Source organism: Cyrtonyx montezumae, unplaced genomic scaffold, assembly GCF_038088225.1.
Source record: "Cyrtonyx montezumae isolate F1298 unplaced genomic scaffold, pur_monq_1.0 scaffold_7, whole genome shotgun sequence".
Lineage (NCBI taxonomy): Eukaryota > Metazoa > Chordata > Aves > Galliformes > Odontophoridae > Cyrtonyx > Cyrtonyx montezumae.
In genome coordinates this window covers 12,859,152-12,884,287 of record NW_027072078.1, presented here as the reverse complement: position 1 = coordinate 12,884,287, position 25,136 = coordinate 12,859,152, and the positions used below count along the sequence as shown (strand labels likewise).

General features: G+C 34.7%; 1 protein-coding gene across 3 annotated transcripts in view; it reads left to right on the top strand.

Moving 5' to 3' along the window:
- Positions 1-24,019, top strand: part of ATF2 (activating transcription factor 2) — a 44,890-nt gene extending 20,871 nt beyond the window's left edge. For all 3 annotated transcript variants that reach the window (XM_065751423.1, XM_065751421.1, XM_065751422.1), the window contains 6 exons: positions 172-286; positions 440-526; positions 8,910-9,059; positions 10,060-10,266; positions 16,924-17,029; positions 23,118-24,019. In XM_065751423.1, the coding sequence (XP_065607495.1) occupies positions 172-286; positions 440-526; positions 8,910-9,059; positions 10,060-10,266; positions 16,924-17,029; positions 23,118-23,344 (892 nt within the window). In that variant the 3' untranslated portion in view covers positions 23,345-24,019. The remainder of the gene's footprint in view (positions 1-171; positions 287-439; positions 527-8,909; positions 9,060-10,059; positions 10,267-16,923; positions 17,030-23,117) is intronic.
- The last annotated feature ends 1,117 nt before the right edge of the window (positions 24,020-25,136 follow it).

Genomic DNA, 25,136 nt, shown 5'->3' with positions numbered 1-25,136 from the left:
CATCTGAAATAGTATTTTGTATTCTTCACATCACCAAGTTCATATTTTTAATCTCCTAAATATCACATTACAACTGCTTTTATATGTATATAATTTATGTATTTATACAATGAATAAGCTTGTTCTCTTCTCTGGATACGTTTTCACTAATCTATGTAATTTATTTTTCAGTCCAGTTCCAGGCCCGTTTCCATTGCTGTTACATCTTCCTAATGGACAAACCATGCCTGTTGCTATTCCTGCATCTATTACAAATTCTAATGTGCACGTCCCTGCTGCAGTTCCAGTAAGTAAGCGTGATGTTCTATTAATTTGAAAAATGTAGCAGGTTTTCATAACTTTAAACAACTGTCCTGGTTTCAGAGGGTAGTGGTGTCATATACTCTGTATTATGATAACATACTCAGGCTTTCTTCATTTTTATACTTTATCTGGTCAGCTTGTTAGACCTGTCACCATGGTGCCTAGTATCCCAGGAATCCCAGGGCCTTCCTCCCCACAGCCAGTGCAGTCTGAGGCTAAATTGGTAAGTGAAAAACTCCATTATTCCTCAAGAAGACTAACTTGAGAAATTGATTAAATTTTATTGCTATTTAAAATGGCTTTAGTTTTCTTTTGGTAGTTTAAAATCTGCAACTACAAATTTAATGAAAATGGAAAGTAGCTGCATTTGGATTTTAATTCTTTCAAATTCCAGTGTATGTCATTCTTTTAAATTGTGAAGTCTTTCTTGCTTCTTGTGTTGGAGGGTAAGAAATGTTAGTAGTTAAAAGAAAGAGAGGTATACTAGCTTGTCAGTGGTGAACGCCCCCTTCAGAGAAGCAGAATAGTTCCTTCTAAAAGATGTGATGTTTCTTGGTCTAAAAAAAAGGTCTAGGAAAATAAAACATTGTTAACGATATTTTCAGAATCTCACATATACTCCAATTGACAAGTTTGTTTCTAATGCACATTACTGACTTTAGAAGTTGAATTGTGTGTTTTTTGTTGTGTGGGGGCTGTTCTGTTAAGGGGGCACTATAAGGGGAAATTGAGTAAAATGGGCAAAGATTTAAAAAGAGAAAAAAAACAGTGATCAAGTTATGTTGGTAGTTTTTTAAATTAATTCAATCAGTTGCTTTTGTGTTTTTGTTGGCTTTTTCTTATTGACTCAACTATTTCAAAAAAACATTATTAAAAATAATCAACCTATTTACTTAGGTGTTAACAAAAACGTAAATTGCATTTGTCTTGTGAAGGTCTTCTGAAGAACTAAAAAGGAATCGAGAACGACTAGCAGATTTTTTTTTACTTTATATTTTTGTGCAGCAGTGTTGTTGAGTGGGAGGATTATTAACTTATTAACATTTTTAACATTCTTTATCTTATTTCTCTTTACCTTTTCTTACTCATTTTCTCTTCCCAGACATTTCCTAATTCTGTCAGGTTATCCATTCAGTTTTATTAAAATAGCGTAGAGAGGGGAAAGAAATGATAATGCATCCTTATTCTACTACTAATGGAATCAGAATTACAGAATTGCTTGGTTTGGAAGGAATCTTAAAGCCCATTCAGTTCCGTATGTGGGCAGTATTATCACCTACCAGATCAGAGCCTGGCCTTAAACATCTCCAGGGATGCAGAATCGCTCTGGGCAGCCTGTTGATCACCGTATGAATAAAGAATGTCCTCCTAACATGTAACTTAAATGTGCCCTCTTTTAGGGTAAAATAATTTGCCCTTGTTACATGGTCTGATATAAAACAAGTTCATCTCCCTCTGTTTATAAGCTCTCTTTAATAGCTTAAACAGTCCTCTCCGTGCTGAACAAGCCCAGCTTCCTCAGCCTTTTTTCACAGGAAAGGTGTTCCAGCACTCTGTTCATTTTTGCGGAAAAGGTCCTATTTTGTGATCAGGTCCTATTCTTGACCTGCTTCAACAGCTCTGCTTCTTTCTTGTACTGGGGGCCCTGGGCCTGCTAATGACTTCAGTGTAACCAGGTCTGATGGGATAAAATTATTCATCTTAAATATGGGAGAGAAAAAGGTTTAAAGTTTTTTTTTTCCCCACAGATATTGCACTTCTGTAGTTATTAGGAGACTTGTGTATTAAGTTTTGCTTTATGAAATAAGAATAAATTATTACCTAATACGTACTTTGTATTGTTGGACAGGAAGTTAGGTTCTTAAGTATATTACTCTTGAGTGATCATTCTATCATTATGAAGCTTTAAAGCAGGGGAGAAAATACACGTATGTAGTGAAGATTTTGATCTCCCATTGAAGAAGCAGTGACTTGTATGGAAAGAAAAGCAAAGATCATTGGACTTATAATTTAATAGTCTAATTAGTCTTCTCGTTAGAATTTAGCTAATATATGCACTTCAGTGATTGCCTTTTTTTTAAACGAGACTGTAAAAAGTATATTTGCAGTTATTTCTTCTTTCCTTCCTTGTTTCCTAATACAAAGCATGAGCAGAATTCAAGAATATCAGAATTATGTATATTTCTTATGCTCATTTACTTTATATAGTGCCTATTCACAAAAATAAAAATCTTCATTTCTTATTGCTCCTCAAGTAGAGACAATTTAATGAGAATTTTAATGTTTGTGCAGAGAAGCTTCTGAAAGGATGCTCACTATGCCGTGTGATGCACTGTTGACAGATACATTATAGTTTACTAACTGTAAAGTTCCATTTAATTTTAAAAATCCGAACCTTTCGTGATGCCAAGTACTTTTTTAATTTTGATTTTCTCTTGCATCTCTTTAAAAATATTTTTGCTTGCTACAGACCAAATTCTTCAAAGGTATAGTATCAGTTTTATTTTTTGTTTGTGTTCCTGGATAAGCCACAAGAAGACTAAACATCTACTTTTACAATGACTTGTTTCATTTTTACTTTGATAGTTCTCTTGAAAGGTGAAATATAAGCTGTTATATTGAGTTGAATTTAAAAACTGAGCAAATGATATATGCTTCATGTACTAACAGTAGACTCCAATTTATGGGCTTGTTTGTATGTTTAAATAAGCAGAATGAAGGAACGGTTCCTGCATCTTTTTTGTACTGTATCCACTTGTCAGGATGAAGTCTGTCAGCCTATTATTCTTACTGTTTTTTAAATGGAATACTGAGTGAAGGGGGGCAGCTGTGATGTTGCTCTCTCAGCATTTAGGCCGTGGGAGTCAAGATTTTTATAGATCTTTGCAATTCTCTTGTCTTTTTTTTCCCTAATTATTTATTATTGGAGATATTTTTGTTGTTCTTTACAGACAAATGTTGCAGTCTCTCAGATTTTTTTCATATTGTTATAAAAAGTAGGTACAGAATGGGTAGCAAATATTTAAAAATAAATAAATAGTTGCTCATATGTCTTCCTAACATTGCATCTGCTCTGCAGTTAAGGTAATTTTCAAAATGTTCAAGGTGCAGAACAGTGGAAGTTCATGTGTTTAATGCAACTCCAAGGGGTTTTGTTACATAGGCTTTTGGCCATAATTAAATCTTTCTTTTCTTTAAAGGCCATACTTTCCTAATGCAGTAGTCTGCATTTTCTACTGTGTGTCCATATGTGTGATGATACTATTTTGAGGTATTCTTAAGACACATCTATCTGCTTCAAAGATTAAGTAAAATTATTGAAGAGCTGTTAGAAGCTACTTTTTCACTTGAAGATACAATAGCCTCATATAGCATAACTTTGTCAAGTACAGAGCTGTCCTCTGTAGCAGAGCTCTGTATATTTTGGATTACGTACTTTGCACAAAGCAACATGGGAAGCAGGTCCTTCCCTTCATTTATACTTCGTGCCTTTCTTTACAGAGGTCATTTCTGCCATTCTTTTTTTGCATGAAGTTTCAAGGAACTGATGTATGTTAGAGTATGATCAGAAAGCATGTTGTGCTCTAATTTAGTTTCTCCTGTCTATTAGTTTTGCTCAGCTGTTTACAAATGACTACTGTTTTAGACATTCATATTTTTTAAAAGTAAAGGTGAGAACTTTGACATTTACAAAAAATTCTTTTTCTTTTTTTTTTTTGTAGTGCTGTTATTTTCAATGGTTGTAGAGATTTGGTGTTTAAATATGGGTTTGGGTACTTAATTTCTACTGGTCGATGTAAAAATATCCAAATTTTCTTATAATTTGATGGATATTTTCTTATGAACTACTTAGGAGTTGCATATTCCAAATTATATATACAATATCGTACATTTTTATTATAGTTCGCTCATATATTATATAAACAAAATTGACTTTCTGATTTCTAAAAGCTGAAGGCTAATATAACTTGCAGAACTCTTGTTTCATAGTGGACGTAGGGTGCATTTCTGAAGCACAATTAAAGTTTTTCTTCAGCTGTCCTAGGAGTTTATAACCCTTACGAGATCTAATATAGGTGCTGAATAACTCCCCCCACCTCACCCCAAAAATGGACAGCTTTTTGAAGTCAATTTCTAAGTGCACTCTCTTTTCATTTATATTACAGCGTCCCAGCTTAGTGAACAATAATATGAACTATATTTGATAGAGTTTTCAATGTAATGTCAAAGTCCTTCAGAATGACAGTTTTGATTTTCCATGTGAGGAGAAGAATTATTGAGTCATCACTTTGTGAACTCTGTTGTCTCTTTGTTAAAGTTGCTGGACATTAAAAAATCACATGAATTCTGAGGAGGGACAGTCACATATGAGAACAGGTTCACTGAGTGAAATAGCATACAAAAATGTCAACCAGCTGCAAAGCAGATAAGATAAAAGCTATGAGACAAAATTTTATATTGTCTGTGTAATGATCCACATCCTTACAGCTGGTAACCTTGTTGCTCAATGCTTTCAACTCAAACAGATGAAATTTAGTGGAAGAAGAATGTGTTAAGCGCATTCTTATGTGTCTGCTTCATTGCTGAAACCTATACAATGTTACATATACAGTGCTATATATGTTTCATTGCTGTGGGTTGTGTAAAGTTAGATTGTATTTTTATTTTATTGTACACTGTTAGGCTACTGTAGCAAGCGTGTTCCATCTGCATGTGTAGCAGGCATTGTTACTGCAGTTTTGAATATGCTTGGAACCTGTAACTTGTTGCTTGGAGAATTGACTGAAATATGACTAGAGATTTCATACAGTCATGTTTGGTCTTCTGGTTTTCTTTTGAATGTATCCTTGTAAATCTACTGAGAATGACAGTTGGAGTGAAAATGAGTTCAGATTTCTGCAGCGTATTTAATACAAATTGTCCAATTTTATGGCATGATTTCATATTTGTTGTGCTGAGGAAACTAAATGCTACGTAGTTAAGTAAAATAAAGTGTACAGATGAGTCTTCTAATATTTTAGAGAGTCTCAGAAGTAGCTGTTAAACAAACAACTTTCTCAAGTAAAGGGTGCTGGAGAGTTAACAAGATGCTGTTTCGAGGTTCTTTCCAACCAAAACCATTCTGTGATAAAATGTGCAATTCTAATAACTGTATAATTGTTTCTGATCTGTTTGAGAAAAGATCTGAAACTGTATTCCTTCAGGTATTAAATCTCAGCCGTGAGCTGTTCCTAGCTGTAATGCACTCCTTTTTCCTGAGTATTTGCATTGTGGCTGCAGACATAATGCTCGTTCCGTTCTGCATGGATTGCAGAAGTTTCTTAGTAGAAGAAAAGTTGTTCTAACTTCTACACTGAATGATCCCTCTGCCTCCTCCCTCTCCCCATGTGAAATCTTTTGTCACAAACTGAGAAATACATTGCACGCGGTGGGCAGCCAGTAGGCTTTCTGCAGGAGGATTCTACTGAGATTTGACAGGGCAGCTTGGCAAATGTTCAGAAGCCTGCATTAACTTGCTTGAGCCTGGCATGGGACTCTGTGTTCAGCAGAATTCTTCTGACCTGTCTCTCTGCATGCTGAGCTAATCAGCAAACACCTAATGAGCCTACTCTAAAGAAACAGACCTCCTCACAACCTACTTCATTTTCATATGTTCTCTTGGGGTGAAGAGACAAGTCTTCATAAGGACTGATGATGCTGCAAAGACCACAATAATGATAATTAACTTGCTGAATTTAGAAGATTATGCTGTTAATTAGTTGCAAAATAAAGATAAGTAATAGAGCAGCAGATGGTAGGATAACACCCAGGAGAAGGAGGGTTATTACTCTGATGAGCTTTTGTGGCAGATATGAAATATGGATCTGAGTTTTTCATGAATTGTTTCTGGAGAATATTATCTTGTTTCTGTGAGCTCTTGATGAAATGATCTAGTCCAACCAAATTTTGACAAATATAGTGAGGATTTGTTTCCAAAGATATACTTGAACAATAAAGTCTTGCTGATAAAGACTTTAAAAGCTATTAAGCTATTTGAAAGTACCACTTCTAGTTTGCCTGTAATAAGCAAAAAATGTCAAACCTAGTTTATCAACTTTCCCCACACATAAATGTTTACATATATTTATTTGGATATTTGTTTTGATATGGTTGATTTTTAAAACAGATTCCCAAGATTCCTATAGTGTTTAATTTCTCACTATTCCCAGGAGGTGCAACATCCACATAGTATTTTGTTCCAGCATTGCCTTCTGATATATGAAATGCTTGAATTGAATATTTCCTTGAGAGAATGTGTAGTGGTTTTTTTCACATTATTTCTCACTTGTTTGATAGTTTGAATCGTAACTATTTCAACTTTGAAACTGTGGTATAAAGCTAAGGCATTTCTTTTTCCAAAAGCCTCTACTTTGGTTTAACAGCGTAAATGTCAGAAGTTTATTTACTTACAAACAATACAAAACTGTAATATTTAAATGTTAGCATTACAATATAGAAAACCCTGCTTTATTTCTATATCCATATGCCTTTATGTTTTATAACAGTTTGGTATTTACTTCATTTTGTCAATTTTCAAATTAAATGGACAGCATATGAATTTGAAAGTGTTAACATTTAGTTTAACTTTGCAAAAAAAAAGTCTGCAACACAGAAATGAAGAGTTAAAAGTATGAACCTAGATGTTAACAAATTATTTGGCTTATGTGAGAAAACAAAAACAAACAAAAAAAACCAACAAAAATCAAAACCCACACAAATAATAATTGCTTTATTTAATCTCTTGAATTTTCTGAACTTACCCAGTCTTTCACTAGAGAAGTGGATATACTAAGTGAAACTTTTTTAAATAGCTGGATTTATGCAAGTGCTACACAGCATTTCTAATGGTTCACAGAGTTCGTTTATTACATGCTGGATGCTTACATCAAAGTTTGCTCATACAGCCACAAGCAGAATTGAATAGGCATGCTGGCCATTCACATACTATTTGTTATTGCTACACAGCCATAAACATTAGAATTTAGAATTTTGTTGTTGAACTTACATGTCCAGACAGTTAAGCTGGATGAAATCTAATCACAGTGGAAGAGGAGAATGCCTCTATATGTTAAGTTACTATGTTCTGGTTGAAAATTATTAATAGATGGTAACACCTAGAGTGGTTTGCTCAACGATGCTGTGGATGCCCCATCTTTAGAGATGTGCAAGGCCAGGTTGGGTGGGACTCTCAGTAATCTGATCTAGAAGTTTGATTAATAAGGTCATCATGTCAACATTTTTATTTTTATAATTAGATCATGGAGTTTGTTCTAGTAGTTTCGGTTAGAAAGTACTGGAGCCTTTCTGTTCTTGTTTAACTGTAGGCATGGTTGTTTTTTTTTTTTTTAGCTTGTGTTTCCAGGGTGAGTTAGGAAGGTACAAGTTGGTCGTTGCTAGTTTGCTCTTCTTTTGTAAAGAAGTAGTTAAAAACTACTTAATGCTTTAGGATTTTCAGAGTACTGTGCACATACTAAGAATTGTGGGCATGTTATCTTTCAAAGTGGGATCATCCTGCCTGAAAGCCTGCTTCGTTACAGGTTCCACACATAATGTTCATCTGTTCCCCTTTTTATGTTAAGTATCAACCAGCATTAAGAAAGTGTTGGCAAATCTGTAGACAATCTGATGTCTTGATAATTTTACCACAAAAAAGTGAACCAGCCCAAAACTTATGTCTCTGTATTTCTATAGGTTGGCTTTGTTTGTTGTTCATACTCTTTAATTAATAGTTCAAAGATCAAACTGTTTTCAATTTTAAATAACCACAATGCATAAAGAATGTGTGCAGCTGTTAATTTTGAATGTCAAGCTTTTGAATGATTTAACTCTGTTTTGCTAGTGTATAGCATCCTATATTCTTAAATGATGCAAGTGCTTGAAAGGTCACACTTTAATGATTCCAGTCCTTGGATTATCAACCAGAACTAGGCTGTTAGAAGCCAATTATTTATCTGATGGAAAAATGCGTAAAGCTTGACAAAGAGTGTCCATACAGAGCTGTAGGGATCTCTTAGATTCTTCTTTTCAAGAACTTATATTTGGAACTTGAGTGGTCCCTAGATGGGGTGATGTGTATTAAGTTGTCAACATTTAAAATATGGATTCAAAATGGAAATTTATTAGCCAGCTTCAGACCTAAGTATTGTAGCTGAGTACTTTGACAGTATTCCTGGTTTTGTATATGTCATTGCAAGTGTAAGACAACACCAGTTTCAACAACTATTACTTCATAGCTTTTGACTCATCTCTTTGTGGGAACTATTCATCACCAAGTAGGCTTTTTTGTTTATTTCTCCATGAAGCTTACAGTCCTTTCTGAGATGCTGTTATAATGATAGCAAGAAGCTAATGATTGCACATAGATATATGTCAGTACTGCTATTGAAAGCCTGTAAAAGACAAACAAAAAGTCTAGTAGTGATAAAGATGGAGCTCCTGTTCGCCAAGTGGAGTGAAACTAACTAATATAAATCATTCATAAATCCTCAAGTTATCTTGTGATTATGTAATGATATTATAATATTTCCATTGTGTTGAGGGGGAAAAAAAGTTTTATGTTCTTTCAGAGATTGAAAGCAGCCTTGACCCAGCAGCACCCTCAGGTAACAAATGGAGATACTGCCAAGGGACAACCAAGTGGGTTGGTTAGGACTCAATCAGAAGAGCCACGACCACAATCACTACAGCAACCTGCAACTTCAACAACTGAAACACCGGTATGACAACAAAGTGGAAGTGTATTTCCTGTCTCATTCCTTGTTATATAATTTTTTTTTTACTGTTGATTTACAAAGCAGAGGTTAATAAATACTATAAAATACTCTTAGGGCTAGAAGTGTAAGGGACAAATGGACTGCACTGGTAAAACGTTGGCAACATTTTATTATATATATAGTTATGCAGCAGACTGCTTTTTCTAGATAATTATATGTAATTTTGACAGATTGCTATGTCTGTACTGTGTGTGTTCTACTGTCATATCAATATTTGTGTGGTAACGAAGTGCTTAGAATGATGTTCTTTCTACAGTGCATTATTCAAGATGATAATTTCAAAATAGGTATTATCTGTCTGTTTAGATTTAAAACTAGCTCCAGATTTCTGCAGTGTGCTAACGGGAATTTTTGCGATAGCTGAAAATTATACCACTGGTTTATATATAATTGAAAAAAAAAAAACCAAAACCTTGCTTTATTTTGCATTTATACAACATCTGTCTACTGTATTTTCTATCATAAGCACTCTTCTGAACTTTTTAACTGCATCAAGGGTAACGCTTGTGCTAATTGCTTTAAGGATGCTTTTTGCGCTTCCACAAGAAGAGTGTCAGTACTGTGTCTTTCTGAACACAGAAAGGAGGTTAGTGAGCTTAGAAGTGGTAGTCTTTTCATGTGGGCTGACAGGTGAAAACAGAAAACTAAAGGACAAGAGCTCCAAGTCAGACTAGAAGCACTGCTGGAAGAGGTGTTTCCAAAGGTGAATTCCAGGCAACTGCTATTGTGCTTCTAAGAAACCTGTTGGAAAAACAGTTTCTTATTAAGAAAATACTTGTAGATGACAGTGAAAACGGTCACTACCCTTGCACAGAAGGCTGCTGAAACAGATATGAAGGTTTATCATGAGACTTTGATGTGTTTTAGGGTTGTTTTGTAGTGCTTTTAAAAACTTAAAGATTATTATGATGATAACTTCTTTAATACTTCTTGCTGTTTTCAGGCATCACCGGCTCAGCCTACACAACAAGCACCAAATACAGGTGGTCGGCGAAGAAGAGCTGCTAATGAAGACCCTGATGAAAAAAGAAGGAAGTTTCTGGAGCGAAACCGAGCTGCTGCTTCCAGATGCCGACAGAAACGGAAAGTCTGGGTACAGTCGTTGGAGAAAAAGGCTGAGGACCTGAGCTCACTAAATGGCCAGTTACAGGTATACATTTATTTCAAGTAAAAATGATTAAATTGCTCTTGGACAGTGATTCTGGATCGATGGATCTTAAACTTTGTATGAAATCTTAAATATAAGCTATGTTTAAATGATGTCTCAGGTCAGAATTGAAAATACACCAGTGAATTGCATATTCCAGCCAAGTAAATATAAAAGAGTGTTCTGATTTTAAGATGTGTAAACTTAGGATCATTCCCATTTCTCCTTTGTTCCATTTTAAATAACTTTCAGACAGTGATACTAAATTACGTGATTTGATGGAGTAAAGGCTTGATAGCCTTACCTTAAAAAGCACCCTACAATTATCAATTTCTATCACAGTCTGAGTTATTTAAATAATAATTGGTTTTATTTCCTTTGGTTCTTTTTAACTTCACTGTTTTTTCCTTTAAAGTGAATGTAGTGCTCGTGAAAGGTGCCAGATTGACATCACTGGAAACTGAAGGCCTCTTTTGTCCACAGAACAGGTACAGCACAGGCAGTGTCAGTGCAAATTTCACCACGCTGCCCTTCCAGTGTGCATAAATCTTAGAGGGAGAGATGTATACTGTAAGAGGGTGGTCTGGTACATATCACCAGTTATTTCTCCACCCCATTCGAGGTTACCAGTCATTGGAAAGTTGTCATGTTTTTCCCCTTAAACAATCCACAACCCTTTTGTTTAAATTGCTACTACTGTTAAAATATACTTTCTTAATCTTTTACTGCAGCACACAAGGATTGGCAGGAAGTATTGTTTCAAAACAAAAGGTCTAAAAGCATCTTTTTAAGAATTATGGAAAGGAAAGCTTGATGTTGTTTCCTGTCAAACAGTTTACGGGCTGTTTTGGCCTGGTTCCATGACAACTGATACGGGGGACCCACACTGTGGGAAAGGGGAAGGGAGAAAGGGAAAAGGGAGATGGACCTAAAAACAGAACAGCAGCAGCGATCTCAGGATAAAAACTAATTTACTAAATAAGATATTGGAAAGCAAAATGACACAATGTAATACAATAAAATTGGAATTAAAGCTATTAATTCAAATAAAAGTGAGCAAGAGAGAGTGTCTGATAAACCGAAGGCCTTAAACGTTGAAGGCAAGACGGCCGTGCGCACCTGCTGCTGGGTTGATCCCCAAAGGAAACAGAGTGTCTCGTGACATGCAGACAGTTTTTATCTTTCTCTCTGAGTGGAGAGATGTAAAAACATAGAGCAACGCAAAGTCCTCTGGGGAATGTAGTTCTTCTCTTCTGAGACAGCTATACCCATAACTATTGATGATCCATGGAGCCTGGAGCATTAACTGTTCAGTTCTTAGTGCACTACATGGTGTTATGATGTGGAATACCAATACCAAAAATCATAAAACCATGACATTTCCTAAATGAAGCAGTTGCTTAGAAAATGTAATAAAAAGTGTTTTGGTATTTTAAAGTTTATCTTGTTTCCTTGGAATTTTTCAGTGAGTCAAATTCATAGATCGTTCCTATTAAAAACCTTCTTTGGCACTATTGATGAAGATATCCCAGCTCAACCAACAGAATAGTAGGGCATGTTTTACCTTGTAATCAACATTAAGTAGTATTGGTCATCTTCAGCTTCCTGACTAGAATAGAATAGTGCATTTAGAAGGGACTTGCAAAGGTCATTGAGTCCAACCGAGACTGCTTCAAGGGTAACTAAAAGTTAAAGCATGTTATTAAGAGTATTTTCCAAATGCTTCTTGAACACTGACAGTTACGAAGCACCAATCACCTCACTAAGAAGTCTGTTCCAGTGTTTGTCTGAACTTAAAGAAATTTTTCATAAAAATAAAAAATATCTAGTCAGTCTGTAAACATTCTCCGCATCTCAGACTGTAAAATATAAGAAATTCATAGCTAAGCACATAATATGAAATTATTACTTGTGTTCTAGAATCACTATGTGACATCATGGCATTACTTAGATTACTTGAAAATGCATAATCTTCTCATCCCTGTTCACTATCTGAGGTCTTGACTTCTATGTAGTCATGGCCCTCGCTGTAAATCCATTCATTGCAAAATGACATGTAGCACTACAGTTTAAAGAATATAAGAAACAAGTGAAGGTAGAATTCGGTTTTCTATCTGTCAGAAAAACAAAGAACAAAAACAATTGGCTGTATTTCTGTTTTCTTAATGAAAATAGTTTTTGGCAAGATAAGAACTACCTTTAGCTTGTACATATCAATTTTTATAATTGGAAAACTATGAAAGTACCATATCATCATTGGTAAGAAATTGTCACTGTTGGTTTGAAACCAATAACTCAAGTTATCATACAGTTTGATTTACACACACCTTGTTTACTATAGCTTCTAGAGTACTAACAGTTGCTTTTATAGTATAGTTATAAAATTACGTTGTAGTCTTGCTTATTAGAGAGGGAGAGAGCAATCCTGGTTTCATTGTGTGCATGTTCAAACACCCATATAATAGATAAAATGTAGAATTAGACTTGTTTGCAGATTATTTTATTTAAAATAATGCACCTATATAAAGGTATATAAATATTGTTGTATTTATTTGTGTGCATTGCTTAGACCTGTAGTTGCATCTAAATCTTGACTGTGGTTTTTAATTATTTGTTTACGTATCTGGAAACCAAAACATTTCCAGATTTACAAGGAGTAATTCTGTAATAGTTCAAGAAAAAGGAATTCCTTGGTATGCCAAAAGCAAAACTGTTAACTGTGAAGAACAGAATGATTTGAAGAGTGTTGAATGTCAGAGAGAGAAACTCGTATGTGAAAGCATTCATCCATCCTGAATTTCCATAGTAATACTTTACTTAATAATCTAACACAGCTGATCAGCATAGTTGGTAGAAACGACCCATGGTTATATTTAATAGTAAATTTGTTACATTTAGAGTTTTGCCTTAGTACAGCTCTGTAGACTGAGTGGTAGGGATTAGCAGGACTTTTTTACTATCTAAATGACCTGTTGAGATTTCATAATTATAAAATAAGGTTAATACCAAAATGACTAGAAATTGCAGTGCTTTGTATAACACTTTCAACTTCTTTCAGCACTATAGTTTTCATGTTATATTTGTGTCAAACCTTTTAATATAGATCTTAACGCTTTTAAATCTGTAAGCTCTCTAACAGTACATATAGATTTGAAGAGCCATAGTTGGTTGATAGATATTCCTTTGTTCCACAGTTTTCAGCTTTCTGTAGATAAATTTGTGTAAGAAAATATAATTTATTCAAGCTTTTTTCTTTTTTTTTTACTGAAGTGAAAATTTAAGTGAAATCACGTCAGTAACATTTATTAGAGTGGCTTTTACCAATCTGTACTATAGGATACATGTTATTTCATTCTTCCAACTTTAAGTATGTTTACTGTTTTCTTTTTGTGTTTTCTACACGAATATTGACTTGTTTTATGATCTGAGACTTGTTATACCTTGTTGTGTTGCCTCTGTGCCTTGCCTGGATATGGTATGCTGTGTAACATGTTCTTAAGGAGCTACTGATGATGTGTGCCAGTGGCTGCTCAGTGGTAATGCAGTATCAGATGCCAAAATCCATAGCAAGTTCCCTCTTTGGTCTCTATCACTTTAAAAACTTCAGAGGGCAAAGAATTAGTGAGTTTATATTAGTTCTGTGTAGTAGAAGAATGGTCTGTCTTCCTTAGGAGGTCTTTCTGGGCTTTAGATGTCCATTCTCAGCAGTTGGTGGCTTGTGCTAGTGCTACAGAAACTGCTTTAGGAAGACTATATAAAAATAAATGCACAATCCACTATCCCCATAACTGCCACATCTGCCTGTTTCCAGTAATAGGCCTGGTAAATATACCTCACAAACGTTGTCCAGCACCCTACTTAGTAAGGATTAATGTGGTCTTGTTATTAAATGTACATTTTGAATACAGGGAAAACTGACAGATACAGAAGAACATATTGTGCACAGTGTGATATATTTTCCCTTTTGTATATCACAGTATCTTTTGAAAAATGGAGTATAGGTGGAAATAGATGTGCTTTCTTCCAGGATCCTGGTTTCCCATGTTAGCACACGTTTGAAATGTGTGAACATAAAAATTCTTCCAGGTAGTATGTGAAGTATATTTCAAGCTTGTTTAAGGAAACACTGATACCTGCTCTTCACTTGATAAATGAAGTGGGCTGTTCATCTTCTATGTGCAAAAAGTCTCAATCTTTCTTCATGCCAACTGTTGAATTGTTTGTTCTATGTGTTTCTTCTTGTTAGCCTGTTTTCCATAAAGGCCACCTGTTAACATATTTTGAAAGAGCTGTAAGGATGTGATATTGTCAGATGCATGATAAGAAAACTGCAAGGTATATAGAAGTTGATTCTAACAACTTGCTTTTATTACCAGTCCAAAGTGGCTCTTACTAGTAGCATGTGAATGGCAGCCATTGATTTCTTCACATTCCACATACCAAGTGTGTCTGGGACTTATTCTTCTTATTCTCTTCTACTTTCAAGAATGGTTTGTAAATTGAATATGATGCTATTGGCAGTGTTGATGTTACTAACAGTGCTAGCTATGTTGTCAGGGAGTATGCCTCAACTTTTTAGTTTAGTATAAGAACGTGTTTCAATTTTTTTTTTCAAATATGCTTTTTTATATTCCTTTTAGCAGAGCACTGTCTTTTCAACTATTTTTCATGAATACTAGATTTGTTTATGCTGTTAAACAGCTGCTTTGTTTTTGTATATTCTGGTTATGTATGAAATTCTTCCTTAAATGGGGGAGATGAAGGTAGAAACTTTCTGAATACTTTTTCCTGATGTGGTCATTTATTTTGCCAATGTTCCTTTAAACTAACGGAAGTATGATTCATGTTCTTGGACATTGCTGCTTCTGTATATTATCAAGAAGTGTCTCAAAACTGCATCGGCACTTTTCTCTATCAGTTCTGTGCAGCTGCCTGCTTGGCATCCAGACACGTAGATCCTCAGTAAATAATGTGGTGAACTAAGAGAACTGAGAGCTGGAGGCATCAGTAGAGTGCTCTCTTTACAGCCCAGGATTTCAGGACGTGCAATTCCAGATGGTAGATACTTTGTGGGTGATTTGTTTTTTTCTTTTTCATGGTAATCACTGTTTTCTTTTATTAGAAACGTCAGTGAAGTCAAATTTCTCTCTTTCAGTTCCTGTTTTTGTTTTAAAGTTTCTGCAAAGGATATTTGGTACAATGAAATAACTGAATAGAAAATTAGTCCTTAATAGTTTTTAAGAAGATTTTGCAAATATAAACTCTTAAAATCGGTCTTCTAATTCGAGGGAGGAGGGCATGAAGAAAAGCTGTGTCTTACAAATCTGATATTTTAGCTACAGTATTTTTAAATTATATTGCTTAGTGTAAGTAAAGCACATAAATCCTATTCTTGAAAATGTTCTCATTATTTTAGAATCCTTTTAGTTACCATTCATCTCTTCTGACTGCACTACGTTAGGTTGCAGGGACAGATTGGCATTTGCATGGTTGTTTTCTTTTTTCCATCTAATTTTATTTGTAATCTAATTTTCCTATGTTTGCTTTTCTTTAAGTTGCTTCCAAATGCATAAACAAATGCATTCATGGGTAATATATATTTTACTTAAGTGCACAGGTTCATATGGTTTAAGTAACTTCAGGTATTTCATATCAGTGGAAAAGACATTTAAAATAAACTACCCCCTGAAAAAAAAATCACATATCAAGAGGTGAGGGTCAAAAAGCATTACAGATAACCTGATTCAGTAGTTACCTACAGGTTTTTCCTAATGTTCTATGTGAAAATTAATCTATCACCATGCCATGCTGTTCTTAATTTGGAGTGTCACTGTAGTTATGTACGGCTTCTCATCCATAGATATCAAATTGTTTTACAGGGAAGGTAAGTATCATTGTCCTCCGTCTTACAAATGGGGAGATTGAAGCACAAAGAAGAAAAATGACCTTCCTCAAGGTCACCCAGTAGTGGAAAGGCATAGCCTGAGAATGAGCACTGCCACTAGATTTGGCAAGTGCTGTCTCTTAGATTACACTCCACTTTAGCGGTATAGACTGACGCTTCAGATTTTGACATTGTTTTTAATTATTCCTTCATACAGTACTTGGTTTATACATGACTATTTCAGAGAAAGGAAATGTGAAAAATCAACAGATATTTTCTAAATGATTGTCCATTACTTGATATTTTTGGAGTCCAAGTACAAATATAGTTCCCAAAACCGGTGCTGCATAGGCTTCCTTAAAAAATATATGTATTATTGGCTGTGGCATCTGTTGAATGTGGGTAGCTAAATGTAGATTTACTCTGATTAGAATTCATAAAACTCCATGGAAGAGTCTTACAGTAGCTGGATCACATGAATGAGACTATATGTAGACTTGCATCTGGCATCTGCAAACTGAAAAACATGATGCATTTTCTATAAATGCGTTTCCTAAATTAAGAAAATCATTAAGTAAGTCAAGTTTCAGGTAAGATTGAAGTATTATAAGATAAAAGAAATGCATACATTTTTGCTATACGTACACCAAATGGAAAATTCTTGAATTTTATTTACCCTTAAATAATCAACTGAAAATCCTATTAAACTTAATACTTACTTTCAAAAATGTGTTTAGTTTGAGCCTGGTGAAGTACATAACTTTCTTCTCCTTTAGAACGAAGTCACCCTGCTGAGAAATGAAGTGGCACAGCTGAAACAGCTTCTTCTGGCTCATAAAGATTGCCCTGTAACCGCCATGCAGAAGAAATCTGGCTATCATAGTGAGTAATGTTCCATTACCTATAGCCTTAGTCTGTATCAATGAAATACTGCCAAAGTGAACTGAATCAACGTTAAAAAATAAGAAGCGTAGTTCTAATATTACATTATAGTTTTTTTAATCTCAAAGGTTATTAGAAGGCAGGAATGAATAGGGAATATTTAAGGGAATATATTTTTAAGTCCTTTCAGTCGAATTGTATAACATTGAGGGTTTTATGTTTTTTTAATAAATGCATATGGTAATTAGCATGTATGGACTGTAGGCTACTACATCTGCTTTGGAAAATATAATTAAAGTATTAAGAGCACATGATAAACTGTTCTTGTATACCGTATCATAGCCTAGTATGGAGAAAGGTCCTTGTGGGTTTTTTCTTTATTGTAATGAGACTTCAGTAAAGGTAATATAACAGCTGTCCTCACTTACCATAACATCCAGGATCAGTCAAGCTGTTAAAGTAATCAGATGCAGGTTTGTGGCTCCTACTGTACAATGTCTTCTAGGTTGTTTTGATTTCCATGTTTAACAACCTCTTTTAACAGGGTATCTTAAAAAGGGAATACAAAGGGAATACCAAGAGCTTCAGTTAGCATTTCTTTTGCAATACATATTTTTGCTGAAAGTTGCTTATTTGATTTTTATCCTTCCAGCATTTTAAAGGTTAATTATGCTTTCCTGACTTGTAACTTCATTTTTGGATATGATACACAGTGCTAGAACCAGCTGCTGCTGCTGTAGAATAAATGGCCAATTTTGTCCATTGTACACAAATTTGTTACAAATAACTGAGCCGGGAATGCATTAGGCAACATTCATAATATATAACCCACAGCTTTCGTTTTTATGATTTAGTGATATTTCAGGATATTTGTAAATGTGAAGATTGTTTCTGCCATATGTAGCCACTTCATTTTAATTTGCCAGTGTCAGTAATTCAGGAGAATAAAGGAACATTTTGTATTGCATGCAAACAGATCCTCAGGTGCTTGCGATAAAACTTAATGGCCACCATCTTTACTTGTAGTCATTGTAAGCAGTTTCATCAGAATGGGCAATATTTTTTAATTTAAAAGATTCAGGAGATTTAGCAACTCACTCTTGCCACGTATATTTAGAATACTGATTTTGTCAGTTTTGAGCTTATAAATCTAGGTCCTTTGATCTCCTGTCATTTTGACAAGACAGAAAATAGCATCTTGGAGCAAATTGGAACAGTATGGAAATATGTTTGGGATTTATATTAACAATGATTGCTGCAGGGATGAGGCCATTATGGCTCCCATCTGACAGCACAACATAATTTCATACAGAAGGTACTAGGGAATGACATTATGCATGCAAGATTTTCTGAAAATAAATAAAAACCTAACAATCCCCTCCTCCCCCCCCCCCCCCCCCCAAAAAAAAAAAAAAAAAGAAAGCTAGCAACAACTGTGGGCTTCTTGAATTTTGATGTTTTGAGGAAACATGTTTAAATTTTTTTTTTTTGCGAACGGGAATATGAGCCTTAAACTGGCAAGCTAGTCACATGCTAAGGATCTCTTTGTTAAAGTACTAATGGCAAACTTTTTAGTAACACTATATTTTCTTCCCTCTGAAAAGGGATTGTAACATTCCTAATAGACTAAAGGAAACAAAATGAATATGTGCTACAATGCTAACTGGAAAAAGACTGCTTTAGAAAAAGGATGAAAGTGGGCAGCATAGCTCACTTAGATTCTTTTGGATTTATTTTGTTTGTCTTAGTTTAGCTTGGTGTTTTAAAAATTTTTGAAAGCCAAAGTTCAGCATGAAGGATGGTTGTAGTGACATACATCTGAAAAAATTCTGTCACATCATCTTCATAGGAAAACATGTTAGCTAACTGATTTACCCACAGTATAACTTATGGATGGAAAAAATAGTTTCAGCTGACATACATGATCATGAAAATGGTGTAGACAAAGTATTTTTAAATAAACTTATTAAGTACCTCAGGTCATGTGAGTTCAGCTGCTTAAGAAAGTATTGAGTGGTTTAACAGTATCTCTGTGGAAGAAACTGACGACACCAGATTACAGTGCTCCTGCAGTGCTGAATATTATGTACAGCTGAGATGGTGCTACTTTATACTGGGCAGACTGTTATTTAACAGCTAAGCCCACAGTTTAGTAGAGTTTCACTTACAATGCAGTTAAATAGACAGAAATAATCTATTGCTTTGCAGGATGTTTCTGCCACCTACTTAGATATCTTGTAAGATCTTTGGGATTTTCCAGGCACATTGTTGCCTTTTTGCCTCAGGGTAAGTGAAGAAAGCATAATGGTGAAGAAATACCTTCTCTGAAAATTGTTCTTGAAGTCATATTTGATATTTAAAAAGTCTTTGGCCTACTTCAAAAAAACAGAAGGACAGGAAAAAATATATACATTATGGTGCTTTGAGGTACTATGGGCAAAATTTCAATTTCTGTGTTTTCAGATGGTTTAAGCTTGTTTTAATCTCAAGGAAGAATAGAACTGTTTCTGAATTTATCTTTAAACACTGGGGTGTTGCAACGTATAAACAGTGTTTGGATTGTTTATATTTTTCATTTACTTTTTCAAAACCAGATTATTTCTAAAAGTTTTCTGCAATATGCAGAGATTTGTTTTTTGGTGGGTTTTTTTTGGACTTGAAGCGAGGTTAAAACTTGTGAAAAGGAAATGTGGAAATTCCTGTTGGAGGAAAAGAAAAGCTTCAGATATTTTTCAAAAGGATGTCATAATCTTCAAGAGTGAAGTTTTATACAAAAGTGATATAAAAGAAGGTAGTGACTGTAGCACAGATGGTATTAAATGAAATGTGTGTTCTTTTTCAAGTTAGTTTAAAAAAAACAGTAGATGGTGACTAACTAGTTTCAGACCTTGGGTAACCCAAACTACTCAAATGTTCCTAAAACCTGTTTTGTATAGGCAACAATCCTTCCGTAAATTGTGAATATGCATTTGCAGGGATACAGCAAATTCAAGCCTAGAAATGATAATTTTCCAGTGAGTTCCTCTGTAGTCCCTCTATAGTTGACAGTTACCATGACGTTTCCTTTCTAGAGATTATCAGAGGACTAGATCTGGATATAGGAATTAATATTTGGGTTTTTATTCTCAAGTTGCAACTCCCTCTTTGCTTACATCACGGAAAGCTGCCTGTAAGCAATGGTTAGAAGTAAATAATAGCAAGATGTTACTTCTGTAGATTCACTTCTACTTTGGATCTTGCATTTTCCTTGGTTTAAGGCAAAACTAGGGGAGACATTGAAAAAGTCCAGGCTCTCTACATAGTTAGCAACATTATGATTTTGATATGCATCAGTTGAACTCTTGAATTTCAACCACATGCAAGAAAATTCTCTGAATTTAAATGTTTTCCATTGTTCTTCTGAGTGTCTTTGTTGTTTTTTTTATATAATCTATCTTTGAGCTTAAGAAGACAAATCACCTTTGTAATGAGGTGACTCTAAGGATACTATGTATTCATTGCATAATTTTTCTTGTTTTGTTTTGATTTTTCAAGTGAACTTTTGTGTTCAGTGTTTTGGCTGCTGTTCCTGTTAATTTAAGACTATTAGGAATACAAGCTATTCTTATGGACAGTGCCTCATTACAAAAACTGTTTTTGCAGTTATTGCCAGGACTTACACCTCCAGTCAAACTCACTGCTATAAACTAGCGTTAGATCTGTATCTCACATAGTTGTCTGACAGTTACAAGCTCCCTGGCACAACAAAGTGTCTGAAAATACCTGAACTACATCCTTTTATCTCTTCACTACAGTATATTCAACTTCTCAACTATATGAAAGTTTCTGTTTTAGGTTGGTGGTCATAAGTATTCTCTTAACTGTTTCTTCTATTGCACTTAAGGTCATTTTGCAAACAAAATCAGAAAGTCAACTATTTTTGCGTTCTTTGCTGCTGTGATGCTATTACAAACATTTATTTTGAATTAAGGGCATATATATTAAAAGATACGGAACAATGGAAGATCTTTCCTCTGACTGAAAGATGATCTTCTTTGCATCTCTGGCTTGCAGCATATAAATCGTGCCCTTTTTTGAGGATTTTGCCACCAAGAAAATCGGGGGATCAGCAAAAAAGATAGGAAAGTTGAGATTCATAGAAGAACAACAGTCTGAAGAGGAGTATCAGGTGTGATAGTGGGGAGACTTTATCCTACAAGCATCCTAGTTGTGGCTGTTGCATTCTGTCTGAAGGGAAAAACGTGCTGCTCTCATAATTAGTAATTTCAGTTAGTATTTTTCAGTTCCTTTCAATTTATCATTTATCATTTTTCCTGTTCCTTTTTATTTGTTTTTGCATCAAGTCCTGCAAGTCTCAGCTAAGTGTAGTGAAAATTAAATTCTGTAGAATAGTGTGAACTGAATTGGTCCTGACCCGTTCTTCCTGTTCTTGAATGGACAAATCCTATAAAGGATCATGAACATGTTTCAGAAGTACTTTGGCTTCTTACTGTATTCACTTGCCATGAAATCTTGTAGTAGTTGTCAGCAGATGTACCTCAATTTATCTATCTAATGCTTTGGACATACAGCCATTTTGTTTACTAACATATCTTCTTTGACCTTAACTATTCTTTTCTAAAAGCATTTGATAATAACAATGGCAAGGAGCTGGTTCTTAGTACGTATAGGGTTGCTTCAAATATGTTTATGTTGTGGGCTTGACTTGCTAATTTACAGAGTTTTCTAGTATGTCATATAACCCCAGTGCATCGTAAACTTGTTCATTGTTTCTTCGTGCCTTGTTTTCATTTTAGTTACTGCTGTTATCCTGATTTTGTATGGTAATGAGGCTATGGTATCTTTCATTGATAGTGTCATTTTTTCTGATCTCTTCTACCCTGTGTAGCTTAACTTTGCAGGCCAATCTTGAGCAAATCTGAAGAGCATTACAAAAACAAATAGTGAAAATCAAGCTTTCAATTGCTGTGCCACCCACAATGGTTCTTGCTTCTTCTGTCTGTCTATATCTATGTTTTCAGATTTTGCAGTGGTTAGTAGTGGTTTAAAAAGGTCTTCCCAGTCTTTCATCATCTGTATGTTCAGGTTTTTTTTCACAAATGCTTTATGTGGTGACTTTTAAGAACAGTAAGTAGCACGAAGTTGTACAGAAGAGTTATAATTAAATTTGATCTTGACTCAAAATTAGAAGTGTGAACAACAGTAGATTTATTTTCTTTTTGACTTCTAGTCTTTAACTCAGCTTTTTACTTGTTAGTGTTAGCATAATGTCTTGGCTAAGTTGAAATTCTGAGGAAAAATGGGATAATTTTAGCATGTTATATGAGAGACATTTTATTAATCTTGCTCACTTTGTAAGTTCTAATTTTGCGTAGTAAAAAATTTTTTTAACTTTACCCTCTGTCAAGAGGAAAAAGTGAGGCAATTGTGTGGCAAATTCACATCAGTCAAAGTGAATTATTCTTAAAAGATATTAGAATAAATACTTTTAAATAAATTAGAACTTTTATTTAAAAACAAATTTAAATCCTAATGAGACATCTGTGCACTAAAAAAGTTACTGAACTTTAATATATTATAAGAATGAGGCCTGAAAACTTGTGGAAATATTCTCTAATGTATAAGGTTATAAATGCCACCTTTTCCAGAGAAGATATTTATGATCTTTGGACATAAAACTGGTCTCTTGATTACTGAGCAAATTGAAGTAAATGACACCTGTTAAAAATTAAGGCCAGGTAATATAGCAGCAGCAGACCTGGTAGCATTTTCAGTCTATTGGTACTGCTTATTGACATGACATGGACCCAACCGTTCAGTTATTAGGTGGGAAATCAGATGGCATTAGTCATGATTTTGAAGATGTGGAAATGTTCTTGTTTACTGCATAATCCATAATGCAATTTATATCTTTGCTTATGAAGTAGTGTTTAAAAAAAAGAACAGTAATGAAAATTAGATTGTTTTGCAATTTGCTGTGCTATGTGTTACCAGGAATGGTAATTGTTTAGCAGGCGACCACTGTTATGTGGAAAGTGGTTTTGTGTAATGAAGGGGAATGAAAACTAACCCAGTTTCTCTTCTGAAGCTGCAGATAAAGATGACAGTTCAGAAGACATCTCAGTGCCAAGCAGCCCACACACGGAAGCTATTCAGCACAGCTCCGTCAGCACTTCCAATGGTGTCAGCTCCACTTCCAAGGCAGAGGCAGTGGCCACCTCGGTGCTCACGCAGCTGGCGGACCAGAGCTCGGAGCCTGGGCTTCCCCAGGTCGGTGTGGCACCGCCCTCCCAGGCGCAGCCCTCGGGAAGTTGATTAGGAACTTGGTTGCATCCTTTTCTTAGGTATTCGTTTGTGACTTTAAAGGGAAATCAACGAAAGACCAGACTCTACCTAGGAGAAATTGTAGCTTAAAATTACTTGGTTTTAAAATTCAAACCCAAATTTGGCTTTAACGATTGGCAGGTGCAGGTGAGACAGAACACCAGTTACAAGTCTCTTTGTAAAAGACTTTTTTTTTCACTTAAGTGTTAGGTTTACTAGTTATTTTTTGTGCTTAATGTGTAAAGTGTATGTACAGTACAATGTGGTTTATTTCATTTTTAATTTGGTATTATTTCAACAAACATTGGGGTGAGTTACTAAAGTTCATCCCCCAGACTGTGATAGTAATATTGTGTGACATTTTATACCAAAGTTCTGCATAGTCCCTATTGACTTTGTAACATGAGCAAGGTCATAAAGCACTAGGCAAGAGAAAGACAGTAACAGTAAATTTGCTTTTAGTCTTTTTGCCTTTTTGTTGTTTTGCACATTATGAGGAAGAACATTGGGAGAAAAATGTTTGGGTTTTTTTATGTATAGCATTTTGGTTGTTTTTTTAACCGTTGGGTTTTTAATTTGTTTAATAGGGCCAGTACAGTATATGAGATACAGTACTCTTATGCACATACCTATCCTAAATGAGGATCATTACTAAGTAGATATTTTTTCTTAACTTGTCAGGTGTTGTTTTTTTTTTCCCCTCCAACACTTTCATTACGAGGGGAGGAGAGCTTTATTTCTCCAGTAAGCATAGGTATCTGTAACTACTCTTTGTTGTTTGGCTGAAACCAGTAAGCATATTGTAAAATACGGGGTTATCGAGTATGGAATACTTAGTATTCCAAAGTAGGATGATATTTTGTGGATTTTTGAGTTGCAGACTGAGTTTACTCTTGGTTTTGGATGCCAGAAAAGCCTAAAATCCTTCAGACAACTCAAGACTTTTTTTTGTCATTGTCTTGTATTTGCAAGCTAACTTGTACTTAATTCTTGTGTAAGCACTGTCATCTTTTAGTAGCAAAAATTTTGATACCTTTCTTGTGGGAAAAAAAAAAATCAGTATCTACCGTATCTTGGAAACAATGTAATTATAATGTGGTGTGTGTGGCGTGTGCGTGAGAATGGTTCAGTAGTTAATGCCAGCAGTCTTTTGCTTGAATGTTTAAAGATGCCTTCAATGTGATGCTGGCTGATAGGTGATTGCAGTTTTAAAATGTTATTTACTGTGCAAACTTGGATAACTAACATTCCATGATGTAGTTTGTTTCTGATGAAATGATTGTAGGTACACTTCTTCTCATTATCCAATCATCTGTAGGATATTGAGTTTTTTAAATGTGCCATTATCTATTTTGATTCTGTAATCATGTTCAAAATACAGTACAATATTTTACAATAGATTAAGTTGTTTAAAAAAATATAGATGTGTGCTTTCAGGTCGGAAAACTTTGTATAATAGCAAAAACAGATGCATAGTAGCAACTGGCAGTAAAGCAGGATTCCATTATGTATATAACAAAGATTTAATGCATTTATAATGAGTTGTGTACTTCATTTGTTCTTCCTTCTCCACACTATACAACATGTTTTCAAGTGTCAGTGCCATCAGATTTCTATTTGATTCAGTTTAAAATCTGAAAAATGTAATTGATCCACAGGAAAATCATGATTTCTACAATATATATACAACCGTACTATGATGAAACTGGACAAAGAGATATCTAGGTCATATGTGTATTGTTGCAGGGCTTTAAGCTTGCAAATAACAAGGATTCTAAATATT